This window comes from Suillus plorans, assembly GCF_016647745.1.
Source record: "Suillus plorans strain S12 chromosome Unknown HD556scaffold_12, whole genome shotgun sequence".
Lineage (NCBI taxonomy): Eukaryota > Fungi > Basidiomycota > Agaricomycetes > Boletales > Suillaceae > Suillus > Suillus plorans.
The window spans coordinates 467,605-491,252 of NW_024537396.1; the positions used below are offsets into that span (position 1 = coordinate 467,605).

General features: G+C 47.4%; 7 protein-coding genes across 7 annotated transcripts; 3 read left to right on the forward strand and 4 right to left on the reverse strand.

The window, feature by feature from the left end:
* Window positions 1-894: 894 nt before the first annotated feature.
* Window positions 895-2,821, forward strand: HD556DRAFT_1525440 (uncharacterized protein; the record flags this gene model as incomplete). Its single annotated transcript, XM_041309267.1, has 14 exons — window positions 895-989; window positions 1,049-1,182; window positions 1,233-1,265; window positions 1,316-1,335; window positions 1,388-1,402; window positions 1,462-1,504; window positions 1,564-1,592; window positions 1,650-1,663; window positions 1,713-1,744; window positions 1,910-1,969; window positions 2,028-2,162; window positions 2,217-2,454; window positions 2,511-2,562; window positions 2,618-2,821. The coding sequence occupies exons 2-14, from the start codon at window positions 1,110-1,112 to the stop codon at window positions 2,819-2,821; spliced, it is 948 nt and encodes a 315-aa protein (XP_041163502.1). The 5' UTR covers window positions 895-989; window positions 1,049-1,109.
* Window positions 2,822-12,317: 9,496 nt separating this feature from the next.
* Window positions 12,318-12,697, forward strand: HD556DRAFT_1440027 (uncharacterized protein; the record flags this gene model as incomplete). The annotated part of the gene is made up of 3 exons (XM_041306043.1): window positions 12,318-12,371; window positions 12,434-12,525; window positions 12,577-12,697. 3 exons carry the CDS (start codon window positions 12,318-12,320, stop codon window positions 12,695-12,697), a joined length of 267 nt encoding a protein of 88 aa, XP_041163503.1.
* Window positions 12,698-14,274: 1,577 nt separating this feature from the next.
* Window positions 14,275-15,870, reverse strand: HD556DRAFT_1440028 (uncharacterized protein; the record flags this gene model as incomplete). Its single annotated transcript, XM_041306044.1, has 4 exons — window positions 14,275-14,928; window positions 14,983-15,390; window positions 15,443-15,655; window positions 15,703-15,870. 4 exons carry the CDS (start codon window positions 15,868-15,870, stop codon window positions 14,275-14,277), a joined length of 1,443 nt encoding a protein of 480 aa, XP_041163504.1.
* Window positions 15,871-16,714: 844 nt separating this feature from the next.
* HD556DRAFT_1440029 (P-loop containing nucleoside triphosphate hydrolase protein) lies at window positions 16,715-17,490 on the reverse strand (the record flags this gene model as incomplete). Its single annotated transcript, XM_041306045.1, has 5 exons — window positions 16,715-17,008; window positions 17,054-17,076; window positions 17,127-17,232; window positions 17,303-17,364; window positions 17,424-17,490. The coding sequence occupies 5 exons, from the start codon at window positions 17,488-17,490 to the stop codon at window positions 16,715-16,717; spliced, it is 552 nt and encodes a 183-aa protein (XP_041163505.1).
* A 406-nt stretch (window positions 17,491-17,896) lies between these two features.
* Window positions 17,897-18,360, reverse strand: HD556DRAFT_1440030 (uncharacterized protein; the record flags this gene model as incomplete). Its single annotated transcript, XM_041306046.1, has 5 exons — window positions 17,897-17,989; window positions 18,055-18,122; window positions 18,173-18,190; window positions 18,244-18,275; window positions 18,326-18,360. The coding sequence occupies 5 exons, from the start codon at window positions 18,358-18,360 to the stop codon at window positions 17,897-17,899; spliced, it is 246 nt and encodes an 81-aa protein (XP_041163506.1).
* A 1,305-nt stretch (window positions 18,361-19,665) lies between these two features.
* Window positions 19,666-21,631, reverse strand: HD556DRAFT_1440031 (uncharacterized protein; the record flags this gene model as incomplete). Its single annotated transcript, XM_041306047.1, has 3 exons — window positions 19,666-19,679; window positions 19,737-20,046; window positions 20,108-21,631. The coding sequence occupies 3 exons, from the start codon at window positions 21,629-21,631 to the stop codon at window positions 19,666-19,668; spliced, it is 1,848 nt and encodes a 615-aa protein (XP_041163507.1).
* A 971-nt stretch (window positions 21,632-22,602) lies between these two features.
* HD556DRAFT_1440032 (uncharacterized protein) lies at window positions 22,603-23,551 on the forward strand (the record flags this gene model as incomplete). Its single annotated transcript, XM_041306048.1, has 2 exons — window positions 22,603-23,067; window positions 23,123-23,551. 2 exons carry the CDS (start codon window positions 22,603-22,605, stop codon window positions 23,549-23,551), a joined length of 894 nt encoding a protein of 297 aa, XP_041163508.1.
* Window positions 23,552-23,648: the final 97 nt, after the last annotated feature.

A 23,648-nucleotide genomic window follows, 5' to 3' on the forward strand; every position in this document is an offset into this window, starting at 1 on the left:
AATGGACTGCGATGAGGAAATAACCGAGTGGCAGGGAGTCAGAACATATCCTAGACGAAAGCCCGTAGAAATGCATACCTTGAGTGTTGAACTACATGGTCTGATCGATAAATGGGCTCATCGTTCTTGGATGGGGGATTGCCTTCAATAATCAAGAGCGCTGCTGCATCGATAGTTAGCCTAGCACATATTTTCGAAAGCAGTGGAATAGGATAAACAACTTACATCTGGCCAAAACCAGATGCCCTAGATGAGCCATCTCCAACACCCGTGCCATTTTTAGGGGTGCAGACTGCCATATTGGCACACGCAGATCGGCATGGGTGCATAAGAGCGGGCATGATCGGATCGGAAGTCTGAAGAGAAGACGTCTAGAAATAGAATCGAGTGATGGAATAGAACTATGCCAGCGTGCTCGCTAAAGGTGCATGTCTAAATGATGTAATACTTACATGTGGATTTGAATCTGATGTCGAATTGGTGCAAAGATGAGTAGCGAGATGAGTGATATTGCGAGGCTGGTGAGGATTAGTAGATAGGAAGGGCAATCATGTTCAGAAATGAATACAAAGCCTAAGTGAAGAGTGGGAATGAATTGGAAGAACGTAGTGTTATGTTATGATACATGGAGGGGTGGCCGGTTAACGTTGAACCTTTTGGAGTAGGTGGAAAGAGTTGGGATATTTTCGTGGCGGTGACAAAGAAAGTCCAACCAGTGTTCAGGTTGAGTCAGAGCGCCAGCAGAGTCCGAGTCGCAGTTAGTGTTGCTGCAGTTCCGGCTTATTCCGGCTTTAGGCACCCTACCGTCCATATCGGGTAATTTCACGGTTGAGCAATTTTACAATGTGATGCACTGCCAGTTTGGGTGAGAAGCCTACACTTAGCCTGTCTCCTGCATTACACTCTACTGATACTTAGCCTTATAGAATGACACTATAGCCTGGATTTCGAACCGTTTCACCTGATCAAGGGTCTTGAGGCAGGATCAGGTATGCATCTCCAATATACTGATTTTGGAGATAGAAACGCTCAACGGTGGTATATTTAGCACGAACGCTGTCCTTGTACACCACTAATCTTCTCCACTCGCTCACACCCATCCCTCGAACATGACCTACGTCTCAAATGATTCTAGTTGGTGGCCGCAAATGATTTTCGTTATTTTTTTCAGCTATTGGACAGGTCTGTCGCATAAAGATGTCTAGATCTAACGCTGACTTGCAGCTTCGCAGTTGCCGCGGGCGTCTTGATGGTATACGATTGGGGTGAGCAGGACAGTGTTCGACCATCCCTTATATTCTTATGATATTTCCAGTCTTAACACTCGGACAAGAGGTACGTCGATGATATCGCAGCAGCAGCCAACTCGCTAAGAATGGCGCCATAGATTGAACTCGTCTGGGTGAGTGACAAGAGTCCCGTAGCAGAAGAGAACAAGAGCATGCGATAAATTCACGACAGAGACAACGCTGGTCTCTCATGACCGTGCTGTATTTGATTGTTCGTACCTCGTGTTGTGCTGTAGCGTGGCGGGCAACTTATGCTGACTCCAAAATGTTCTAGATACGCTATATTGGAATACCGTATTCTGTGTATGTGTCGAGATCAACGACTTTGCACGGTGCTAATAGCTCATCTCTGACAACTAGTGTCAATTCTCTGCGTATGTCTCATATGCGCTGTGTTCCATTTTTTTGACCGGCGGGACACAGAAGTTATGCCATCGGTATCGCTGACAGATGCAGTAAGTACTCCGCAACCATCTCATTCCCGTCCAATCAATACGCTCATATGTAGGGGTGAGTGAGATTCCAACCATCGAACTTGGCTCAACATAATGACTCAATCCTAGGTGTAAGTCGGAGTCTTTGATACTAGTGCGAGGGTGTTCACTAATTGGGAGTTTTAGGCGCTATCATGTTCTACGCATTATATGGGACAAATGTGGCCTTGTTTGCCATGTTGGGCGGTAAGTGACCCAGGTGCAATACCTCTGTGATATTGACCTGACTGACACACGATGCAAGTGATCATGATTGCCCGGTTGCATGCCATGTATCAGGGATCTAGAACGATGCTGATCTTCCTTGTTATTGTCTTCCTGGCTGTAAACATCGCCTGCGGAGTAATGACGGTAATAGCAGTCAACGATACTGTAGCAGGTAAGCTTTTGTACTTGTCGACTTGAAGAACACAGCTCATTGGACAAACACCAGAGGAGTTCATACTCTCTGGCACATATATGTGCGATTATGTAAATGGAGAGAACAATCTGCTTCTGTATTCAATGCTTTGGATCCTCAACACTGTTTGGGAGGTCCTTGCACTGTGTCTTTCAGTCTGGATCGCTGTAAAACACTTCCGTGAGCTGCGACGACTCAGCCGATCGACAGGATCGACCATCGGGGACTGTTTTAGAGTGCTGATACAATCTCACGTTCTTTATTTCGCAAGGTGAGCTTGTAATGTGAACGCGGCTATATTTTCTGCTCAAGTGCCGCACATGTTAGCTTTGTTGGTGTCTCTTGCTTCGAGTTTGCTACTCTCTCTCAAGAAATACGGGTGCGCCGAGCTGTTGCTGATATCTGCGTGCAAGCACTGCTCATCATTTCTGTAGAATTCAAATTCTATTGGAGTCCAGACACTCAATGGTACTCTTCAAATTTTATTGGTCGTGCAGATGTTTGTGCTGGGACCACGCCTCATTCTCAGCGTTCGAGAATACCATGCCAAAATCGTGGCATCCTCCGATGCAGAAACTAGCATGAATTCAATTGTTTTCCAGGAGCATGTACATGTATCAACTAGCAGTACTGTGTAGGGACATGCTTGCCGAGCGGTCTGCATGGAAAAGAAATTTGGTGCAGGATCCGTCGTGGTATTTATTTAACATATGGTGTTTCGAAGTATATAAGGTCCAGGCAAACCTATTCTTGTTGTATCACTACTGGAACGAAGTACCCGCGCTTGAACTAAGCGGTAATCTGAGATTATCCGTAACGACTAACAACCAAACTGGTCCTTGACGACGGATGTCACAATACAGCGAGAATCAGTACAAGTGCCTTGACAGCTGATTCTGCGCGTTGGTGTTCCACTGTCTAGACATATAGATACTGCGAATCGTGAAGCGAGATAGCTGATAACTCATTAGCGCTCAGATGTAATTCCTCCATTCGATGGGCCACGAAGAATGAAAGGAATGAATCGCGTAGACTCGTGGCTCGACTGTATGTCTCTATCGCGAATGAGCACAATAAGAATATGGGATGTTCAGGTTAGAAGACCTCAAGCGTACCAATGGAACTACTGATGAGGCATCGATATTTTGTGAGAACCCTCGCTAAGCACGATCATAAGGCCTCATGCATGTTTTACTGTTGCAACCGAGTGTTACTCATCGTCAGAATTGCAACATACGACGATGAGTCCTGGTCAGGAGCACTTCGCAAAAAAATTAACTAAATCGGATAAAAAATTAAATTAAATCCGATTATTTCTATCAATACCACTCACCGGCGTGCACATGTCGTCTTGAATGTCCTGAATTCTGCCACGCATAGGTAGTGCTTCTCTTGATGCATGACCTATGTAGGCGAGTGGTAAACACGCTGGTACTGATAAAAGTACATGTCTAGTTCAACCGCGAAGTTCGTGTGAGTCGCTCTCGATGTAATTCCTAACAAAGACTCTTGTCAGACAACTATCCAGTCTTTAGCGTTAGTACAACAAACGCGAATACTCATCTCGTAAATGCTAACTTGTCGAGAGTTGAATCCAGACAGCTGATTGTTTGAGATTTTCACGGATTATACAGGAATCTACAGGAATGTTTGCTCATCAGTTCGCCGTCGTCCAGTACGTCACCTGGATCACCATTATAAATACACTCCGGGTGTCGGACCAACCCGCCTTTTGGGTCGAGACAGTGATCTTGGCAGTGTGAGGTGCACATGCCGGTCGAAGCCATTAGTATGTGTTTGAATGCTGTCGTATCCTGGCGCTGGACCTGTAGCCTTGTTGACTCCGTATGCAACAGTCAGTTCGTTGAGTAGCTTGGATAATACACATACGTTGGTGTTTATAAATGCGACTGCAAAACACAGTCCGTCCTGCTAAGCACGGCCATAAGAGTTTGAAAGTAAAAGTGCCGAACGAGATAATCTAGACCGGATTCGAGCGAATGAGTGTGAGGGGAAGGATATTGGGTCGCAGGGAGTTAGAGCTTATCACAAACGGAATTTGAGAAAAAACTCACCTTGAACATTAGAATAAATGATTTGATCAAGTGGGGGTCTAACGCGAGGACCAAAGTTCTCTGAATGCAGACTCCCACATGCATAAGGTTGATACCCGCAGATAGGCATGGCTATATATGAAATATAGAAAATCCTGTAGGAACTCGAGTCTGTGACTCAGAGTAGGTGGAGTTATACAATCGCAGGTTGGGTAGTGCTATCTGAGCTCGGGTCAAAATTCCCAAAGACGTACGCCAGACTAGTCAGGATTCTAAGTGCTGGCACAGATTTCGTGTCCTCGATTCCCATGTTCGAGTTACTTATATGCGTAGTGACGTACGTTGAAGTAGGAGTTCTGTGAGACTGCACATTTGGGGTCTCCACGGCCCAAACACTAGTCAATACGTAGACTAGGTTTCACCGTGCTCGTGCATCATCATCATCATCACAGCTTGTCTGTCTTGCTCTTGCTCAGGCCGCTGGCCCCTGCTCCAACGTGTAAATTTTGCAGTCTGCCGATGACTTCTTTGCCTATCCGACAGACTCCATCAGTGAATTGAGGAGTCCTTGATATGGTAGCCGTGGGAACTATAATTGGATATAATTTCGCTCGTGCTAAATATGACATTATATACTGCGAGACATATGAGTTTTTGGTACATAGCCATGGATGTCCGCACATACAGATTACCATGAGGAGTTCACGACAAGGTCATGAAAATGCACCATCACGGCCCGCAAGGTATGATAGCGTAAGCAGGTCCAAATTGTTGAACAATCTCATACTCCTTGTTGATTATTTGACTTACAAGACCGTTCATGACTTTCTCGTGGAAAGTGCGATTAACACTTATCATACAATCTAGATTCACATAGGAGTTCGTGACGAGGTCACAATGTTCCACCATCGCAGCCGGTTAGTGATGTGCACGGCCCGGCTTCAGGCCGTGGGCCAGGCCAAGCCGGGCCTGAATAGGCCAAGCCAAGCCGGGCCAAACTCACGGCCTGGTGACGGCTTTGGCCTGGCTTGACATTATGAAAAGCCGAAGCCGCCGGCTCGGGCCGCGGCTTTTGAAACTGTGCCTGAGCCTTGCGGCGCCCAAGCTCAACTGAGAATCTGGTTTCTATCTCGTCTTGTTTTAGCTTTTTAATCACTTCCATCGTGCTTCACGTCTCTTAACTATACCAACTATCGACATCAAGCTGTAGAAACCAGCCAAGATCACTCCCTCTTTGCAATACCCTTCTGGCTTTCTGATTCAAGTGTCCATCACGAGTGTGTGTATAGATCTAGTACGCTCATTCGTCCTTGTAACTAAAATCTGAACTTACTATCATATCTATTAAAGGCCCATCATGGCTCAATCAGGAAGACACTGGCACCCCAATCCACAACTCATGCAGCAACATTCTATGCCACAGGGTTGGCAAGGCACCTGGCCCCCACCAGCTGGCGTTGCTCTTCCTCCAAACTTTCCTGGTCCACCATCCATGCCGCCTGGCGCCAACACTCACCCCCATTGGAAAGCTGGCTTTTGGCAGTATAAACCTACCTCCAACATGAATGGTGCAGGTCCCGGTGTTTACTGGGCAACCGGCATGAGGTGGGCTCGGAATGTCCCTGCTAACTTTAATCCTTACAAGCGCGTCCCCCGTCCTGCAAGCCCGAGCTACTGGAGGACACAGCTCTCCGAAAATGGTCTTGGTTTTGGAGAACATGGTCCCTGCAAGGTGTGTGCGTGATTTGGCCTCCAAACTACGTTCGCAAGATGGAAGGCGTATTGAATCTAACATACGCATGTCTGAACTCGGTACAGTAGCGCTCTTCCTTTAGAGTCAAAATTCACCACCGCAACCCTCACCCGTGCACTTGGATACAGCGTTCCCTTTCTACTCATGCATCTCCCTCCACCTCCATCAATCTCTTCGGGTAACACATGTCACGAAGAAACCGCCGAAATTCCACCGCCGCTCTCGACTGCCGCGATTTATCTGCAGGTGAGTCATGTGGTTGAATCCTGGTTTCACAACGACCTGCTCATGCTCACTTTGTCAGAATCGCAAATTCCCTACTCGAGCCGCGGCTCAGGCCAGAGCCGGGCCAAAGCCAGCCGTCATTTGCGGCTTTGGCCCGGCTTGGATTTTTTGCAGGCCAGAGCCGTCTGAAGCCAGGCCAAAGCCGCGGCTTTTGGGCCAAGCCGGGCCGGAACATCACTACAGCCGGTAAGGTATGATATTGTGATTAGGGCCAACTTGTTGAGCCATCTCATATTCCCACATTTGTGTTTAATTTACATAGCTATTTCTGTTCAAAATGGCTTTAGCTATTCGTCGGCCGATTTATAATATTGGCGTTCATGAAAAAAATTGTGAAATTGCATAATTGCAGCCAGTGAGGCCTAGTGAGGCCTAGTGAGGGAGGGTGGGTATCAATGATCAGAGCAAGGAAGTCAGTCAGGCTTAGTACCGTGAGTGATGGCGTGCAGCCAGTAGTACTAGTGAAGCAGCGGCGAGCCGCCAGTCCCCGGCTCTGCCTGTCTTTCATGTGCCAACCGTCGTGATTGGTTCAACATATGTTATTTATTCTCGTCCGCTTTTATATGTTAACGGTGATTGTATCTCTACCTTACTAAGATTTTGTGTAGCGATATTTGCATGGTTTTTGGTGCGAGCGTGTCACGGTGTTCTAAGTAATTCAGATTATATCAGTATGCGATCATCAGCAGGCACCATGGGCAATGACGGACATGTTACGGATGTTCGGGGGCCTGTCCATGAGCTCACGAATCTGGTCTATGGTTCAAGGAGTCGTTAAGAAAGAGGTCAGGTTTTCTTGCACGATCTATAAGTTAACCTACTGTGAAAGCATAAAGGATGATCGCTTGATCAGAAACGTAGATCTGAAGGAATACGTACACCATTCGAATTTCACAAGAATGAAATGAAAATAAGAAAGAAGCAGGATCCCTTTGAACGAGTTTGCGTGAGGGAGTAGTTCGGGTGCTAGGGACGATTGTGAGTGGTGAGATCAGTCTATAAGAAAAATACAAATATTTCTCTTTCAACGACAATCCCGGTGTGTGCCTCTAGAATTCCCTCCCGTAGTTGAGAGCCATAGTCCATGAGATCAAAGTCGAACTAACGAGTACCAGTTAGTACGGAACACGTCCAGTAATTCATACACCAGCTCACAGGGTTAGGTTGCAGAGCCTGCTTGCCTCAGCACGTACATAGTCGTATTCAAATAAGGATCAGTGTAACCTTGCCTGCTGCGTGAAGAACAAATTTGCACCCTCGACAATGTACTTGAAGTGGGGTTTGCCTTCTGTATCCGTCAAAGCAGCAACATTAGAGACGTTCACAGCTTCAGGACTAAATGATCGTCAGCTGATGTTTCGTGCAGGTGTTGACGCAAACATACCGTCCACCGCAAGGCACAAAAAGATCTGCCTTGAAACGGAAGTGAGCACCATTCCTGAAGTCGGTACCGTCCAGAACGATTTCACCAGCTAGAACAGCATGTGAGATAACAACGAAATTTAAGAAAGCTGAACATACAGGGTAGTCTAACGTCCTGTTCCTCAACCTTGACGAGGTACCCATCCTTGCTCAGCTTGGTCTTGTCAAAGTGAGCGACGGTCAGGCGACATTTGGCGAGACGGATGAGCTCCTCCCTATTGATACCTGCAGGGTCGGCAAGGACACCACTGCCATCGATGATAGCAATGGTCTTGTCGGAACTCAAGAGTATCTCATTTGAACCAAGATCCCCGTCTGCAAAGTGTCAAGGACGACTTCCAAAGAGTAAAAGGCGCAAATGTACCAGGACCACCGGTTTGAACTTTTGTGATGTCTTTCTCCCTCAGTCCAAGCTGCTTGTAAATGCCAAGTACATATTGACGAATGGACAGCGACGTCATTCCATATGTATCATGGGGAATACCACCCAAAAGCTCGGCACTCTTGCCAGTGGTGAATGACTTCCACCATGTCTCGGCACCACGATCGCGAGCGTGCAATGCTGCCCAATCCATCATGTCTGCTGTGCCCTCTTTACCAGATGTCAGTCGCCTGCATGGTATATCGGATGCAATCTTACCATCAGGGCCGAAGAACAGTAACTCTGGCTTTCCATACAAGTCAACCAGGGGTTCCTTAATCCCTGGAGTTTGGCCAGGGATAAGCAGATCAATGACAGCCTAATTGAATGATTAAGGCCCATCCATTGATGCGTAATTGCGCACTTACATCAACATATTTCTCGAAGCAGCGTCTAGGTGGCGCCCCAAGACTACGTGAAAGTACATAAAAATGCAAAGATGGGAAGTGAAATAACGCACGAAGGCAAAATAGTACCCTTGGCTCCTCCTTCCGGAATATCCTTATTTTTCAAAGATTGAGTGGCAGCTAATCCGTAGTCCCCATCGAACAACATCCCCTGGTTGATAGAATAGTTTCTGGTTGCATAGAACTCAGCTGCACAATTCCGACTTCTAGAAAAGGTACACGTACTCCTTGTTCCGCGACCTGACGATTCGAATACCGCCGAGGGCATCATCTCTGAAGCGGATGTGGAAGCCGCGGAATTCATTTCCGATGATGATGAACATTCTGAAAGGTTTGTTTGGATATTCGATCTCAGGCAAAAATTCAGGGGCAAGACGGAACGACAGTGCGACCTTGGTGGGTTGATAGAAGTTCGTCTTCAAAATGTGCCTACGAAAAGTTCAGCTACCGATCAATCATTCACTTTGAGACCCACTTGTTGAAAATGAGAAAACTCTCGAGAACTTGGAGATCCTGCTTGTTCAAGACTGTACGTCTGATTTTATCGTACAACTCAGAGTCAGAGAGAGGCTGCGTGGTTTGAAGACGCTGGTATGAGAGAGTAGGACTGGGCGCGTCTCGTCAAAGTCACCCAAGACAAATACATTAGCAGACTCACCCGAGTTGTGATGCCTCATCTGCAGCCGGATAATGTACCATGGCGAAGTTGACATAGAGGAGACAAATCTGTTGGAAAGAATTAATGTGACATCTCGAGTGGAACTGGCAACGCACGATTTCCGCGTGTGCATGGATAACTTGAGCAATACTCTCCCGTGTGAAAGTTTCCTCCCTGAAGCGTCTCTTGATATCATTGAGAACTTCGGCGTGTGAGGGGTTCGATTCGTCCAGGATATTCTCGAGGTGGAGGTACACGGGACCCAGGCAATTGCAGAAGTGTTGAGCGAAAACCCAACCACAATCTAATGGACAATTAACTCGATTCCTGTCTCAGAAACGTTGAGCATACATGCATAGGTCGTCTCTTAGTATCGATATCTTGACATTGCAGTTGAGAACGTTGCCCTGCAGCTTCACGAAATGAACGCGCGGGGGCGGGATACAGGAATGGCAGGAAGGCTTGAATGTATGGTGCGAATTTGGCTTCCAGTGCTGGTAAAGAACTTCACATCAGAGAACCAGTGAACGGATGAGAAAAGGGTCGAGAAACTCACAATCTGTTAACAGAGCGGCATTGTGCTCGGTCAGTGAGACCGACGTAGAATCAATACACACACAGTGGATCAGCGATCGCGGGGACGGTACCACGGACCAACTAATAAGTAAGAGACTTATGTGTATTCGGCATTCACAACAAGCAGCACAATGACATCGATTTGCAACATGAGATGGACACTATTAAGAGAACTAGTACGCGTCGTCGACGTCCATGAGATCTTCGTTCGCGTCTCCAAGCTCTATACCTTCCTAGAGAAACTTAGAACAGGCAAAGAGACAACGAGACGTACGAACGTACCATTTGTTGACCATCTCCAATATCATCGACATCCATGGCATCATCGAGCGTATGCATATCTCCCTGCAATGACAAAAAGCAAACGAATTAGAAGTGCGTACACGATAAACTAACGAAACTCACATCATCGCCTCCCCGGACTTCGTCGATGTCCATCGGATGTCCGTGTTCAATTTGAAGCATGTCTCCCTGCAGTTATGAACGAATGAGAAGCACAGCAAAATATGTAAATGAACTCACCACGCTCGGATCATCCCCGGCTTGAACGATATCCATGAGATCATTTTCTGAATGCATGTCGATGTCCATCGTTTGATTGAGTGTATTTGTTGGTCTGGTAGGTTGTGATATGCGACCGTCACTGCCACTTCATCTGATTGTGGCAAAGTCGGCTTCGTAATCGGCAATACCCTTGGGAGGCGTAAGCGTGATCAAGCTCTGCGTGAACTCTTCCAAAGCGGATATGACGTAGTCCGGCTCGAGCCTGTCAACAGGAACGGTCATCGTAAAGAGAAACAGACATCGTGCAGAGAACCAGACATTGTGCAGAGAACCGGACATTGTGCAGAGAAACGGCCATCGTACAGGGAAATGGCCATCGTGAAGAGAAACGGCCATCGTGAAGAGAGATATGCATTACCGGTTTGTTCATCCGCATCCTCGCGAGTAACTTTACGACTTTCTTGACTATCTCGGCAGCGTCGCGGGCAAGAAATGCTTTTGGGAGCTTCATGAGGCCAGGGATGCTGCTCTTTTGTTGCCAGCATGTGGGGCGTCAGGAGGAAGGGGAGGGGGGAGTAATATTCGGATGGCACGCCAGTGGTGTGAGCTTCTGGCATCCAAACGTTTGGAAAACGTCAAGTGCCGGACGATGACCAGTACGGCTGGATCTGTCCTGTCTTGACTATCTCGGCAGCATCGCGGGCAAAAAATGCTTTGGGGAGCTTCACGAGACCAGGGATGCTGCCCTTTTGTTGTCAGCATGTGGGACGTCAGGAGGAAGGGGAGGGGGAAGTAATATTCGAATGGCACGCCAGCGGTGTGAGCCTCTGGCATCCGAACGTTTGGTAAATGTCAAGTGCCGGACGATGGCCAGTATGGCTGCGACATGTCACGTCTTGACTACCTCGGCAGCATCGCAGACAAAAAATGCTTTGGGGAGCTTCACAAGCCCAGGGGATGCTGCTCTTGCAAGGGTTGAGGTCTCAGGTGTCCGGGGAACACCATGAAGGTTAGAAGCGCGGGTTAGAGACGACTACCCAGTCCCTCTTCTCTTCAGCGCGCTAGGCTGGCGTCTCCACAGGGACTCGAAGCTATCAGATACAGATAAGATATAAGTCAGTTATAAAATTTAAACTGCTCACCATAACTAACAGCTTTGACATCATGAGACCGTGCTGCAAATGACCGGGATAAGCTATAGTCTTGATACATAAACGGACACCATGAATTCTAGCAGACGATGAAAGCAGTTATACGGTCACCAATGCCAGCCCTGATACTGGACCAAATATCAATGACATGCAAGTCATAAAACCATTAGTAATACCATGACTTACGCTGGGTTTTCCCAGAAACATTCCGCTCGACAGAATGCTTTCCGCTGGTCTCGATAAGCAGATAATCTTCAAAACTCAGCCACGAGGTCATAAGCCCATGAACTCTTCAACAGTCCTCGTGCTACCGCAATACCCGAGCGATACTAGACCGACAAACGTGAGGAGTGACTCAAGGTTCAAACTGGGACTGATCATAACGTCACAGTCCTGATTCCAGAATGTAGCAACTATGCATAGCATATCCAAAGGGAATGTTACGCGTAACCCCTTCGACCTGAATCAAGTACCACAAGATTAAGAACGATCTTGAAGTCTAAGGAGACTCAGTGGCTTACCTCAATAGGCTCATCAATAAACTTCTCCCCCGTCAGAGGTTGTGATAAAGGCTACTCCATACGGTATGTGGCGATCTGGATTGGGCCTCCCAATTATCACAAGTCTGAGCGTCCTGCTGTCGCTCCAACTGCTGACTCTGACATCAGTCCATACTGAAACTGTCAGCTGCAGGTAGTTCTGAATCAGTGACAGAAAGCTAGCGTCACGAACCTGGCAAGCCTTCCAAGGGCGCTTAGTGGGTGATCGAGTCTGGTGAGATTGTGACTCTGTGAAGCGTGCAAAATCATAGCTCAAGAAGTCTTGCTCGAATTTGGATCTGGGAGATAATAAGAAATGCAGCCAAGACGGCGACCATGGGCCAAAAAATATTACCTTCCGCTCATGGTTGAGTTTGCCTTGCCATTCATCAACATCCGATTCTTCCCACGCTGGCATGTTTGGCAAGAAATTATTAGTATCACCCGCGGCAAGGCTAACGCTGTGACTTCGACTATCAGCTTTTCTGGAACATCATCGTAGACTTCTTTGAGGACGCCCTGGGTCCAGCTGCGCAATCGAGAATGAAGGAGCTTCTTGAGTGGTGGACCAGGTAGGTCATCTATTGTTGGCGGCTTGCTCTGATCACTCACTCTCTACGCAGAAAAGTTTTTGGCAGAAACCATCGACAGGACTTGATGCTGGACGTTGTCTCCAAAATGTCCGTCAGTGCTCTCGCCACTCAGAGACAACAGATGGAAGACTCCGCATTTGACTCTGATTAGTTGCTTGTCATTTACTCGCTTGTTGATTGCTCTATGTCTACATAGTACATTACACCTGCTGCTAATTTTACCATAATCTGTCTTCTTGAAAATGTAAATCAAACAGTTGTTGGTCCACAACAATACCTAAGATGCTCGTTGTGTGTACTCAAGAGATGCACAGCCGATGCAGAGCAAAAAAAGAGTTACAGCCTGTGTGAGTGATATCACGTCGCGATGTTGTTCCCGGAGCAATTGCTGACTGCGCCTCTAATGGTGACTGTCTGCGTTCTGAATAGGTATGCAGCAAACCCAACCCACGAAGCGAACGCGCCATCCAGCACTAGTGATATGCGGACGTGAGATTGTTTCCCCTGCCCCAGCAGTACCAGGGACAGCAGAAAGTGTCGAGGTAGTAGTTGAAGGTGGTAGCTGTGACGATGGTGATGTGCTTTGTGCTGCTCCGCTAGGCTTTTGCGCAGTATAAGCATTGGAAGGTCGAGATGAGCTGGGAGCTGACTTCTTCTTTCTTGCGTGATAGTTCCTCTGCGCAAAAAGGACTCAACAATGAAGAAGAACTGTGAATGAGAACAAAAATGCACAGGCTTGCCCACTGTGTAAGGGACCTCGACCTCTCGCAACTGAACATCCGATCCATCTCGTCTGCATAGTACACTAGATACTCGATTTCAATTCCAGCTGAGAGATCGGGGGCGGGACTGGGTGTCTGATTCAGTTGCCCCGTGTGGCTTAAAGAGACGCCAAAAGGTGGATAAGCGACTGAGGGTGGTTTGACTTGGTGCTAGAGTGGGCCCATGGAATTGGGATAGACCAGTGTGCAACTGCCAACATATTTGTCAAAAAATTCAATCACAGATGGAGATCACGTACATCAGCCTCTCGCAGTGTATCATCAAAAAAACCTATGCGAGCAGCACCGTTCATCTTTGGAGCTGGTTGTAGTGTAGCATCAGCCTGGAGCAGATCCGTTGTTAGTGTCATCAAAAATGAAATGTATATAAGCTTACAATTTTGTTGACGATAGCGGTGAGGTCCCATGTGTATAGTGATGAGCAACTTTCCATCTGACGAAAAGGTCGCAGAGTTCACATAGTCTTCATGGTGAAGTAGTGTTCCACTAAGTTGATTAGTTTCGAGGTTCCATAGTTGCGCTGTCTTGTCCAAGGGTGCTCCGCTTGCGCATGCAAGGATGTGGCCGCCGTGCTCATTGGGAAATATAGAAATGGTATTGATGAAGGTTTTGCGCACATTGACTGGACGAACCGTCCATGTCGTAAGTTGTCGCCATTGGTTGTAGTGGGTGACATGACACATCACATGATATAATATTAATCACGCACAGACCTCCTATCACTAGCAAGTCAGTCGGGCTTACCGTAAGTGACGGCGTGCAGCCAGTAGTACTAGTGACAGCTATACTCTCAAGTAGCGTTCTAGTCGGACTAAAGAAAGAGCAATACAAGGCCTAATTCAGATCTGAACCTGTAGCATTTCACTGGAATGTAACATGAGGTATACGGCATGAGAGATATAACAACTACGGAAACGTAAGATATCGTATACCAGCAATAGTCACATCAGGGTGTCTCAGCATTATTTCCAGAGAAGTCAAGAGTGACCTCCAACCAGGAAGCGTTGCGTCTTCGCCCCGGGAGTAATGTTGAGCCTTCTGGGGCCTTGCATGTGTACTTCTTGCGGGGTAATCTGCCTCTCTCAGTATTGGTACAGCCGCAGCCTGTGAACGGACATCGAAAGACCATATATTTCTGGGAGGAATCGGCCTGTATTCGCTCCCACACAACTGGGGTCCCACATTGCGGACACTGTAGAGGAAGAACGTTTCCCCATGGACGAATAGAGACGTGAGCCCATTTGTAACGGGTAATTCGAAGTGGCACCGCGTCTTCAGGTGTTGCAGTCATCAGGAGAACGTCTGTGTGCATACCTAACCCCGACTGCTCAAGCATATTGGGAAATGCTTCACGCAGTGAAAAACCTTCGACGATGACGGCCTGTGCGAACGATATCAGAAAATGGGAGGCGAGACTAGGATGGAAGTGCTTGGCAGTAAACCCGACTGCATGTGAAAAAGCGTGATCGACGACAGACGAACGCAAGCCTCGAAAACCTTCTGGTTGGGTGATAATGGTGCCACAGCCCAGAAAAAAGAGGGTGCTGCTCTCCGCGCGTTGTATTACTTGTCCCCACGGGCCAAGTAACGAGTCCATGAACTGAAAGATTAAGCACATGACGGCGAGAATGCAAGCAAGTAACAGTAGACTTACATCAGGAACGGTGGCTGCAACATAGGAAGTGCCGCCGGAGTATCCAAGAAATGGGTCGCCAGTGTTGTCATCTGTGTGATCGGTGATCGCGATACACACAGTTTGGTAGTTGCAGTCGTCCATGACGTCGTTCGCGAGCTTCTGATACTGTTGGGAATAGGCAATGACCTTGGCATCGGTGCCAAGGTCAAAAATCACTTCGATGAAGCGGAGGCCGCCATCCGGAAAGAACGAAGAAAGATATAAGTTGACTGTGTCAATCGGGCTCGCAGTGGCCTCAAAGCCCACAAGCTTGAAGTGGATGACGAGGACGGGCCTCGCAGATATCTGGGAACGTGTCGAGAGCTGCAACTGTCCAACGATAGGTAGAAATGACGGCAAAACGGGGTTTCCATCCTTGAAAAATCCCTAAACGGTTGTTGTAAAGTGAATGACAAGACATATGTACAAGTAGACTCACGTAGAACGGCGTAAGATCACCAGACCTCTTGTCTAAGAGTGTGTGACAGTGTATGCAGTGGAATTTGACACCCGGTTGCTCAATGAGGTGTAGGCGACTGGCCGGAAGTAACATGCATCTAGTACACATAACACGGGGACAGCCAGGCTCATCGCATGCATAGAGGGCGTCCTTGTCATTACTAGGAGTGCCATCTCGGCAGATCAAGCAAAACTGTGGATGTGAATAGAGAATCGTCAATTGCGTGAAGTGCCACTCACATCATTGTTTGGCGGTCCTGAGTGAATTTCCTGGTGAGATTGCACCATTTCATGAAGAATCTGTGGCGGAGCTGTCTGCCTTTTCCCTAAGAGCGCTGTTATTTGACCATTCTTTCGAGGGGCGAGCCCACCAGTCGATTTGAGAGAGGTCTGTTTGGTTCTTGGCATTGGGAGACCGTCGAAGAAAACAGCAGCGGAAGCAGATTCGGACAATCAGCCGTGCGGCGGCAAATCCCGCTGAAAATGAAAATTGGAGCTCCGTCCGGCCAGGTGCGGCCCGATCTGAGATCTGAGGAATACTAGTAACTCATCACGACAGACAAATTGGGGGTTTCAACATTTTATCTCTTGCAAGATTTCAATCAAAAACAGTTCTGGACCTGGCTAGAGCGTTCCAGAGCACCCTAGATAGTATACCTTTCGAATGTAATTTCACTGGCGGCAAAAGGTAGCAAAATGTCAGTTTCCCCGCTGTGTGATAGAAAGTTCGCCAAATTATGTAGCAATAATATTGAGAACCACAGAATATCTGACTGGCTCACTGCCGGTGTATCCAAGGATGTCATATACTATCGTCTCATTAATGTACTCAATTGCAATGTAAATATTAGGTATGGGCGTCTAGATCATCGCGCATACAAGACTACAACAATTGACTTTAGTGAAATATGAATGACGACAGGGAACGAAATCTAGTAATTTGGTTGTGAGCACTTTCGTACAATAACTTCACAGCTACACCCTTGGTAACAGCGGCGAGCAAGTTGTAACCAGTGGTCTCGGGACGATCTTCTTTGCATTAGTGATATATCCCAAGAGAAGTCATCAGGGAGAATACGAGCACAAGCTTTGTAATCGTCACCGGAGTTGACGGTGCCAGCCTCGATAGCTTTGGTGAGCTCCTCATCAAGAAACATTACCTTGGCGTAGAGACGAAGCCCATCCACGGAGCCCTGAACCAAAAGCAACGGTCCCCTTGTCTGGGTAGACCCGGATGTCACCAAGGACAACATCATGGCAAGAAGCAATGTCGTTTGACTGTCTCGATGGTACACTGGAACGACTGGTACAAGTCCTCTTTTAAAACTTGGAGCTTAAGTAAAGCAAGGTCGGCCTTGTCAGTGATAACGACGGATTTGATAGACTCCTCAAGTGCTTGACGAAAAACTGTCTTTGTCTGCACGCAAACACCTTTGATACAGTCGGTGACGAGAGCACTGTCAGTGGCACGAAGAGCAGCTGTGACTTCTGTTGAGAAGTCGACATGACCTGGTGAGTCGATCAGGTTGATCAAGAAATTCGTTGCCTGAGATAGTATTTCATTAGCAAAATTTTGAGATTGAAGACTTACCTTCCGTCTTCTGCTTGATCTTCCTTTTTCATTTTTAAGTACATGGAGATGACTGTTGATTTGATCGTGATACCACGCTCCTTTGCATCGTCTCGTGTATTCGTAAACCACATGTCACCAGCTTTTGTTGCAGCAGTAGTGATACCGGCTTTTGAAACGAGGGAGTCGGTGAGGGTGGACTTTCTGTGATCGAATGCGTAAGCAATTTATATTATATCAATATGCGATCATCAACAGAAGCTTGCTCACCGTGGGCAATGACGAATATATTATGGATGTTCGGGGCCCGTCCATGAGTTCACGAATCTGGTCTATGGTTCAAGGAGTCGTTAAGAAAGAGGTTAGGTTTTCTTGCACGATCTGTGCTCACCTGCTGTGAAATCATGAACGATGATCGGTTGATCAGAAATGTAGATCTGAAGGAATACGTACACCATTCTAATTTTACGAGAATGAAATAAGAAAAGAAGAAACAGGATCCTTTTGAACAAGTTTGCGTGAGGGAGTAGTGCGGGTACTAGGGACGATTGTGAGTGGTGAGATGAGAAGTTTATAAGAACGTGAGATCAAAGACGAACTAACGAGTACCAGTTAGTACGGAACACGTCCAGGAATTCATAGACGCTCACAGGCTTAGGTTGCAGAGCCTGCTTGCCTCAGCACATCCATGGTCGTATTCAAATAAGGATTAAAAGCAGATCCAATAACAAGCGCGCTACCGCCAAAGCAAGTATTGATATCTTGACATTGCGGTTGAGAACATTGCTCTACAGGTTCTCGAAATGGACGCGCCTGCCTACTGGGCACTCTGATTGCCAAGTGCACGTGAGACATTCCCGATCATCATGCACGCTGAGTATCCTCATGTGCTTTGAGGGCGGGAACGGGATACAGGCGCATCACCACAAAGATCAAAATTCCGATGAGGGAGATCAACTAGAAGAAATTTTCAGCACAGACTGAGGGCTCGCCCAAGTGCAGAAATAATGTGAACTACTCACCCCACTGAAAAGTGACGCTATCCACCACTTATGTTGAGAACCAAGCAAAGCACCTGACATTGGGCCGCCTGAAAATATTGGTTCAATGGCAGGCGAAGACAGGAAAGTAACTACTCACCAAGTAATCCACCAAAGGCTGACCATTCGCGCTCTGTCAGAAGTTTCGAGACAGAGCTAGATGATACGTACCAGTGAAGGTAAAACATAAGCCCATTCGCGCTCTGCATACGAGGGTCAACATCACCAGAATGCAGATGTAAGAGAGACTAACCCTAGCTCAGACAAATCAGGCGTCCATACAGTCATTAATGGGACTATTAGTGCGACTTGAAAAGTCAGCGCCAGTAATTACACGAACCGCAAAATGACATATACAAATTATGCGCTCAAAGACGAACTCCTAGGGTTTGTCAGGGCCTATCCTCGTGGTGGTATACACGATGTCAACGGCCTTTTTAGGACAGCGGATTGTTCGGATTGTATGATTGACAGCGGAGACGATTGAGTATCTGCTTTGTCAAATGGGTAGTGGCTAGGCATGCAAATGACTACTTAGAGCTACACTAAGAGAAAACACGGAAAGATTTAAACTTACTTGATGCAGAGATTGTCCGAGGTATGGTGTACGTCCGTTCTTGAAAGGAAGAGGCGTAGTAATGCTCAGATCATAATGGCCTTTGAGACCATTTGCTGGTCGAATTCTTGACGGTGCAAGTTAGTACAGATGCTTGGTCAGAAGCGTGAACAACGGCTGCATGCAAGGATCCCAGACTCACTGACATCCCTAGAATGATAAATGATACCTTCCTGAGATGCGTACAATGCAATTTATAACACAACAAGCAGCCTCCCATGAGAGAACAAGAGACGGCAGGCACACTTGATTGCCAGCCCGATGGTTGGTTATGGCCTCTAATACGATCTGACTGGGTGTCTTGTGAGTTTGCCGCTGCCGAGTCAGAACAAATAAACAGACAAATAGACAAACAGATAAACAAACAGACAAACAGAAGCAGGCAAACAAGCAAGCAAACAAGCAGACAAACAAACAAACAAACAAACAAACAAACAAACAAACAAACAAGGTTTAACGTTCAACTCCGCCAACACAATCTTTCTTTCACACTCTCATCATCATATGGTTTGGCATTGCATGTTGGCTATCGCCAACTGCATGTCATTCCATCTGGTCGCCATTGCATGTTGACCATCGTCAACTGCACGGCATATCCTTTCTCTCATTTTTCCATGGTTTCGACATTGCATGTTAACTATCGTTAACTGCATGTCTTTTCGTCGGCCTTCGGCGATCGCTGTTGCATGTCGACCATTGTCTACTGCACAGCACGTCCGTCTCCCGCTTTTCCGTTCCATTCATGAGCCCAGCTTCACGGCCATTGTTGGATGTTACTGTCGTATGGTTTCGGCATTGCATGTTGGCTATCGCTAGCTGCATGTCCACGGGTAATGGCATTCAAACCTTGAACAATCCGCCTGAGAACTGCACTATTGTCGCTATGAAGTTACCAGTTTGTACATTGGCCCAAGTTAAAATATATATTTTTTTTTTTTGAAACCGTTCATGCAAGGCGACTAGTAGCAGTCACTGCCCTAGATTGCTTCCCCTAGGAGGCAATATATCAGTAATGAATCATTCACGTACGACAATGCCGGCTGCTTACCCCCTTGAGTAAAGATGCTCTTCAATAGAGCGCCACGATCCTTCGCTGGTATCGCATTGAATAATGCTGTGAGCTCTGTTTTAAATTCTTTCATCTTATCATCCATTGTGAAATTTCGATCTTTGAATACGCCGCCTGATAGCTCGCTGAATACCCATTTGAACAGGACGCCAACATAGATAAACAGATGCTTGATGTTCCGGTCTTCGCCAATATAATTTATATACTTCCTGTCATGAAAGAGGAGCTGTCGAACAAAGTATCGGATTGTCGTATTTGCGAAGGTGACGGTCACTTGCGTGCCTTCGACCTGAAGAAACTAACATGAGCAATGACACAAAAAAGGGAAAGCAATGACTAGCATCGATGACACCAAATATAAAGCGCTTATCTTTGACAAGACAGTTGATGATCTTTTTTACTTCCTTCGCGTGTTTCATCATCAATGCGTTGTGAAGATCATATCCCCAAAGGACCGCACTTCGGCTTAGGAACTGTATATTCTTTTTGATTGTCCCTAACACTTTGCAGAGTTTGTCCACCTCTAATCGACCATCCTTCGTCTTGGACCATGCGACAAGCTCGACTACACTCCACGTCATCGGTGACAATTCCCAAGCCGAGAATTTCAAGAGCTTACCGTCATTTGATATCTCGGCATTCATGGAGCTTTGTGCCATCTTCTGGACGGTGTCCGCATCCGCGAAGAAGCAGTTGATAAAGATAGTGCACTTCATTCGAAATAGTGCCCCAGATGTGACCTTCGGCAGCTTTGAAACACGGAAGATAACTGGGATGAATGTACTTGACACTGACTGCAGGGTATCTGGTACAGGAGACAGTACTGTCGGTGCGGGGGGTGGCACAACCGGGGTCACAGGCTGGGCATCGGGCACAAGAGGTAGTACACTCTGTGGCGCACTGTTAGATGGGCCCTCCCTGTGCTCTATATTGTGAGGGATGAGATAGCTGTCGTGTCTGTTAGACGTGGTATATGGAGTGTGTCGATTTAAAGTTCGGTGGTAGCGCAAGCGGTTGAAATTGTGTTGATTTCTGGCAGGTTGTGGACTCACTGAATGTCCCCCCTCGACCTGGTCACCGGTCTCACACACATCAAATAAACCATGTGCCCAATCGCGCGCATGAGGTGGCGGAACAGGTTGTTCGCAAGATATTTCAGGATCAGGAGCGTAATAGTAGGTGCTACCATCACTGTAATTATGGTCAAATCCATGGTAAGGTGGGTGGGAAATTGCGTGCGGGACCGGCATGAGCTGTTCAGGATGGGGAAAAACGTTGGAAATGTTTGACTGATCGGCGACCTGAATGTGGGTATTCGTGTAGGGCCCCGAGTCGGGGTAGGTTGAGTGATGCGTGCTTTGGGAATGTTCAATAGGTGGCTGATTGATGTACTGATCGTGGCGGTTCGTGTGCAGCCCCGAGTCCATGTAACCCGAGTAATGCGCGCCCTGATGATGCATTATACCCTGCGTGTTGATGTGAGACAATTGATTGGTGTACTGGTTGTAAGGGGTGGCATCGGGCCCCGAGTCAGCATAGGTCAAGTGAGAGGTCTGAGGCTGTGCTGTGCTCGGGGTGTCCGAGTGAATGTAAGATGATGATGATTGATCAGCCTGCTGATCACAGGGGTTTGCACGGGGCGCGAAGTCAACGTTATAAGAGTTACTATGATCGTATGCCGTCTGGGGCTCATCGTAGGACAGATCAGGAGCATTCTGTTCATGAGAGGCCGCATGGTAGGGATCTAAAACGAGCTTTTGCATCAGAGGACCGGTAGCGCAAGGTATGACAACCCGAGGCTCACTTGGTAGAACGTGGGGATTACTGAACTGTCCGACAGAATGAGGAGTGTGCTGATATTGGCCATGATCCATAATCGTGTATTAAGGGACGTGGTTAATCCCAGAGTTCAAGTTATCTGTGGTGTTGAAATGCGTTCAAGTTGAGCAAGTGGGTCCGCACTGCACGACTGACTTTTGTTAGCAACTCCTTGATGGACCCTTTTGGTACACGGCCCGTGGTCGCGAAGAAGCCACCCCGCTCAAAGACTCGGCAGCGGTCCTGCCAGCAGGTTCGAATTGAAACATCCAAGTCATGAGTCAACAGAAGCCTTGCCATCGAATTCCCACTGGAAGTTCCGACTTTTGGACTCCAGGCAGTACCATTAGTCCAACTGACCTTCCAATCCGAGCAGATTCGAATGAGGCTAGTCCGAACAGGACTGTTTGGACTAGCCTCATTCGAATCTGCTCGGATTGGAAGGTCAGTCGGACTAATGGTACTGCCTGGAGTCAGGACGCACCTTCTAGATGAGATTCAGTCTTCCAACCCCAGAGTCAATGCTAGAAGGCATGCCAATTGGCGGATAGCCGTTTCCGACTTAATGTGGTAAAAATTATCAACATCAATCTAAGAATCGATGACGAGTCCAACCGAAATGAGCATGGTCCAAACAATCAGGACACACCTTCTGGATGAGACTCAGTCAAGCACCAGATGCGGTGTGTACACGAAGCTTTGAAACAGAAGGGCCAACGTCGAATTCCCACAGGCTGCGGCACCTTCTAGAAGAGGCTCAGTCAAGCACCAGATGCGGTGTGTACACGAAGCTTGAAACAGAAGGGCCAACGTCGAATTCCCACATGCTCAGGCTAGGCTTCACATATGTCGTGACAGCTCCAACTTTGCTGACTTACAAACAGGAGTAAATTACTTCCGCGGAATCAAACATTGAGATACAGTACTTAGCTTCTCACCGTTCTTCAAACTCCAACTAGTTTATGAACCAACTTGAAGGTCTCTGGCTTGACTTGTTGACCCAGAAGGGACCCAATTAGCAAGTAATATGCATACAGTTTGCTACCCGAATCCTGCTACTCCTCCAAGCTCTGTCAGACGGTGTAACCCTGACCATGATAGCGGCGACGAACTCAGGCTTCAATCTGCTCGAACTCTCGTTCAGACTCCACCCAGCTCTCCACCTGAACAACCACAGAATTACCATGGCCGCAATGACTGGAGACACCCAAGCCATACTATGACGGGACCTCCCCGGATCAGTGTGGGCTCTAAACGTCGACGAATGCCATCCTCCGAAGAAATCCCCCCGAATTCAGAAAATGATATCTTTGCATTCCCACATCTTCCTCCCATAATGGAGCGCCTGCCTAGCCTTGTGGGGCGTGCACACAAGAGGTTTAGGCCTTTTGAACAACCCCATGGTCTTATGCCTAATGCATTGGAGCTTCGGTTTTCTCAAAGGTGTCTGGATTCCGGCGAGACGGATATAAGTTTATCCGATATCCAAGAGGTATGTCAGCCTAAGGCGCACCATCATTTTATCAATAACAAATGTTCAATCTCAGGGAAAAGACGTCCTTCAGCGTTGCCTAAAAGTGTTGCCTAAGACCATCGTCGGTCAAGCTCTCATTGCAAAGGAAGCTGACTGCGAACACAAGCGCCTGTCCACTCTAGCTATGGTTTGGGCGGCTGAGGCAAGTGAGCGAGACAAGCGACTTCGTGAAATGCTCATTGAAGAGGAACTCGCAAAATACGCCATCAGCACTGCGGAAGCTTCCATTCTCCAGAAAGTTTTGGTTGGACGTAGTGTGGAGGAGCTCGATGCTGCTACAGACTTCTGTGTGGGCGCATACAGTCACAACTTCCGGTCGTTCACTATCGCCGATTCGACCCTTGATCAGATCGAGGGTGTTACCTCATGCCTGTCCAGAGAGGAAGCTGATGGTCAATTGGAAGATGATTCCTCCGACTTTGACTCGGAGACCAATGGCTGAGGTAAGCCGATATTCAACATAGTCTTTCAAGTTTGTAATACTAATTGTGATGATACAGACATTTTGTTCCTTACTTGTTTGGGCGACCTGTTGATCA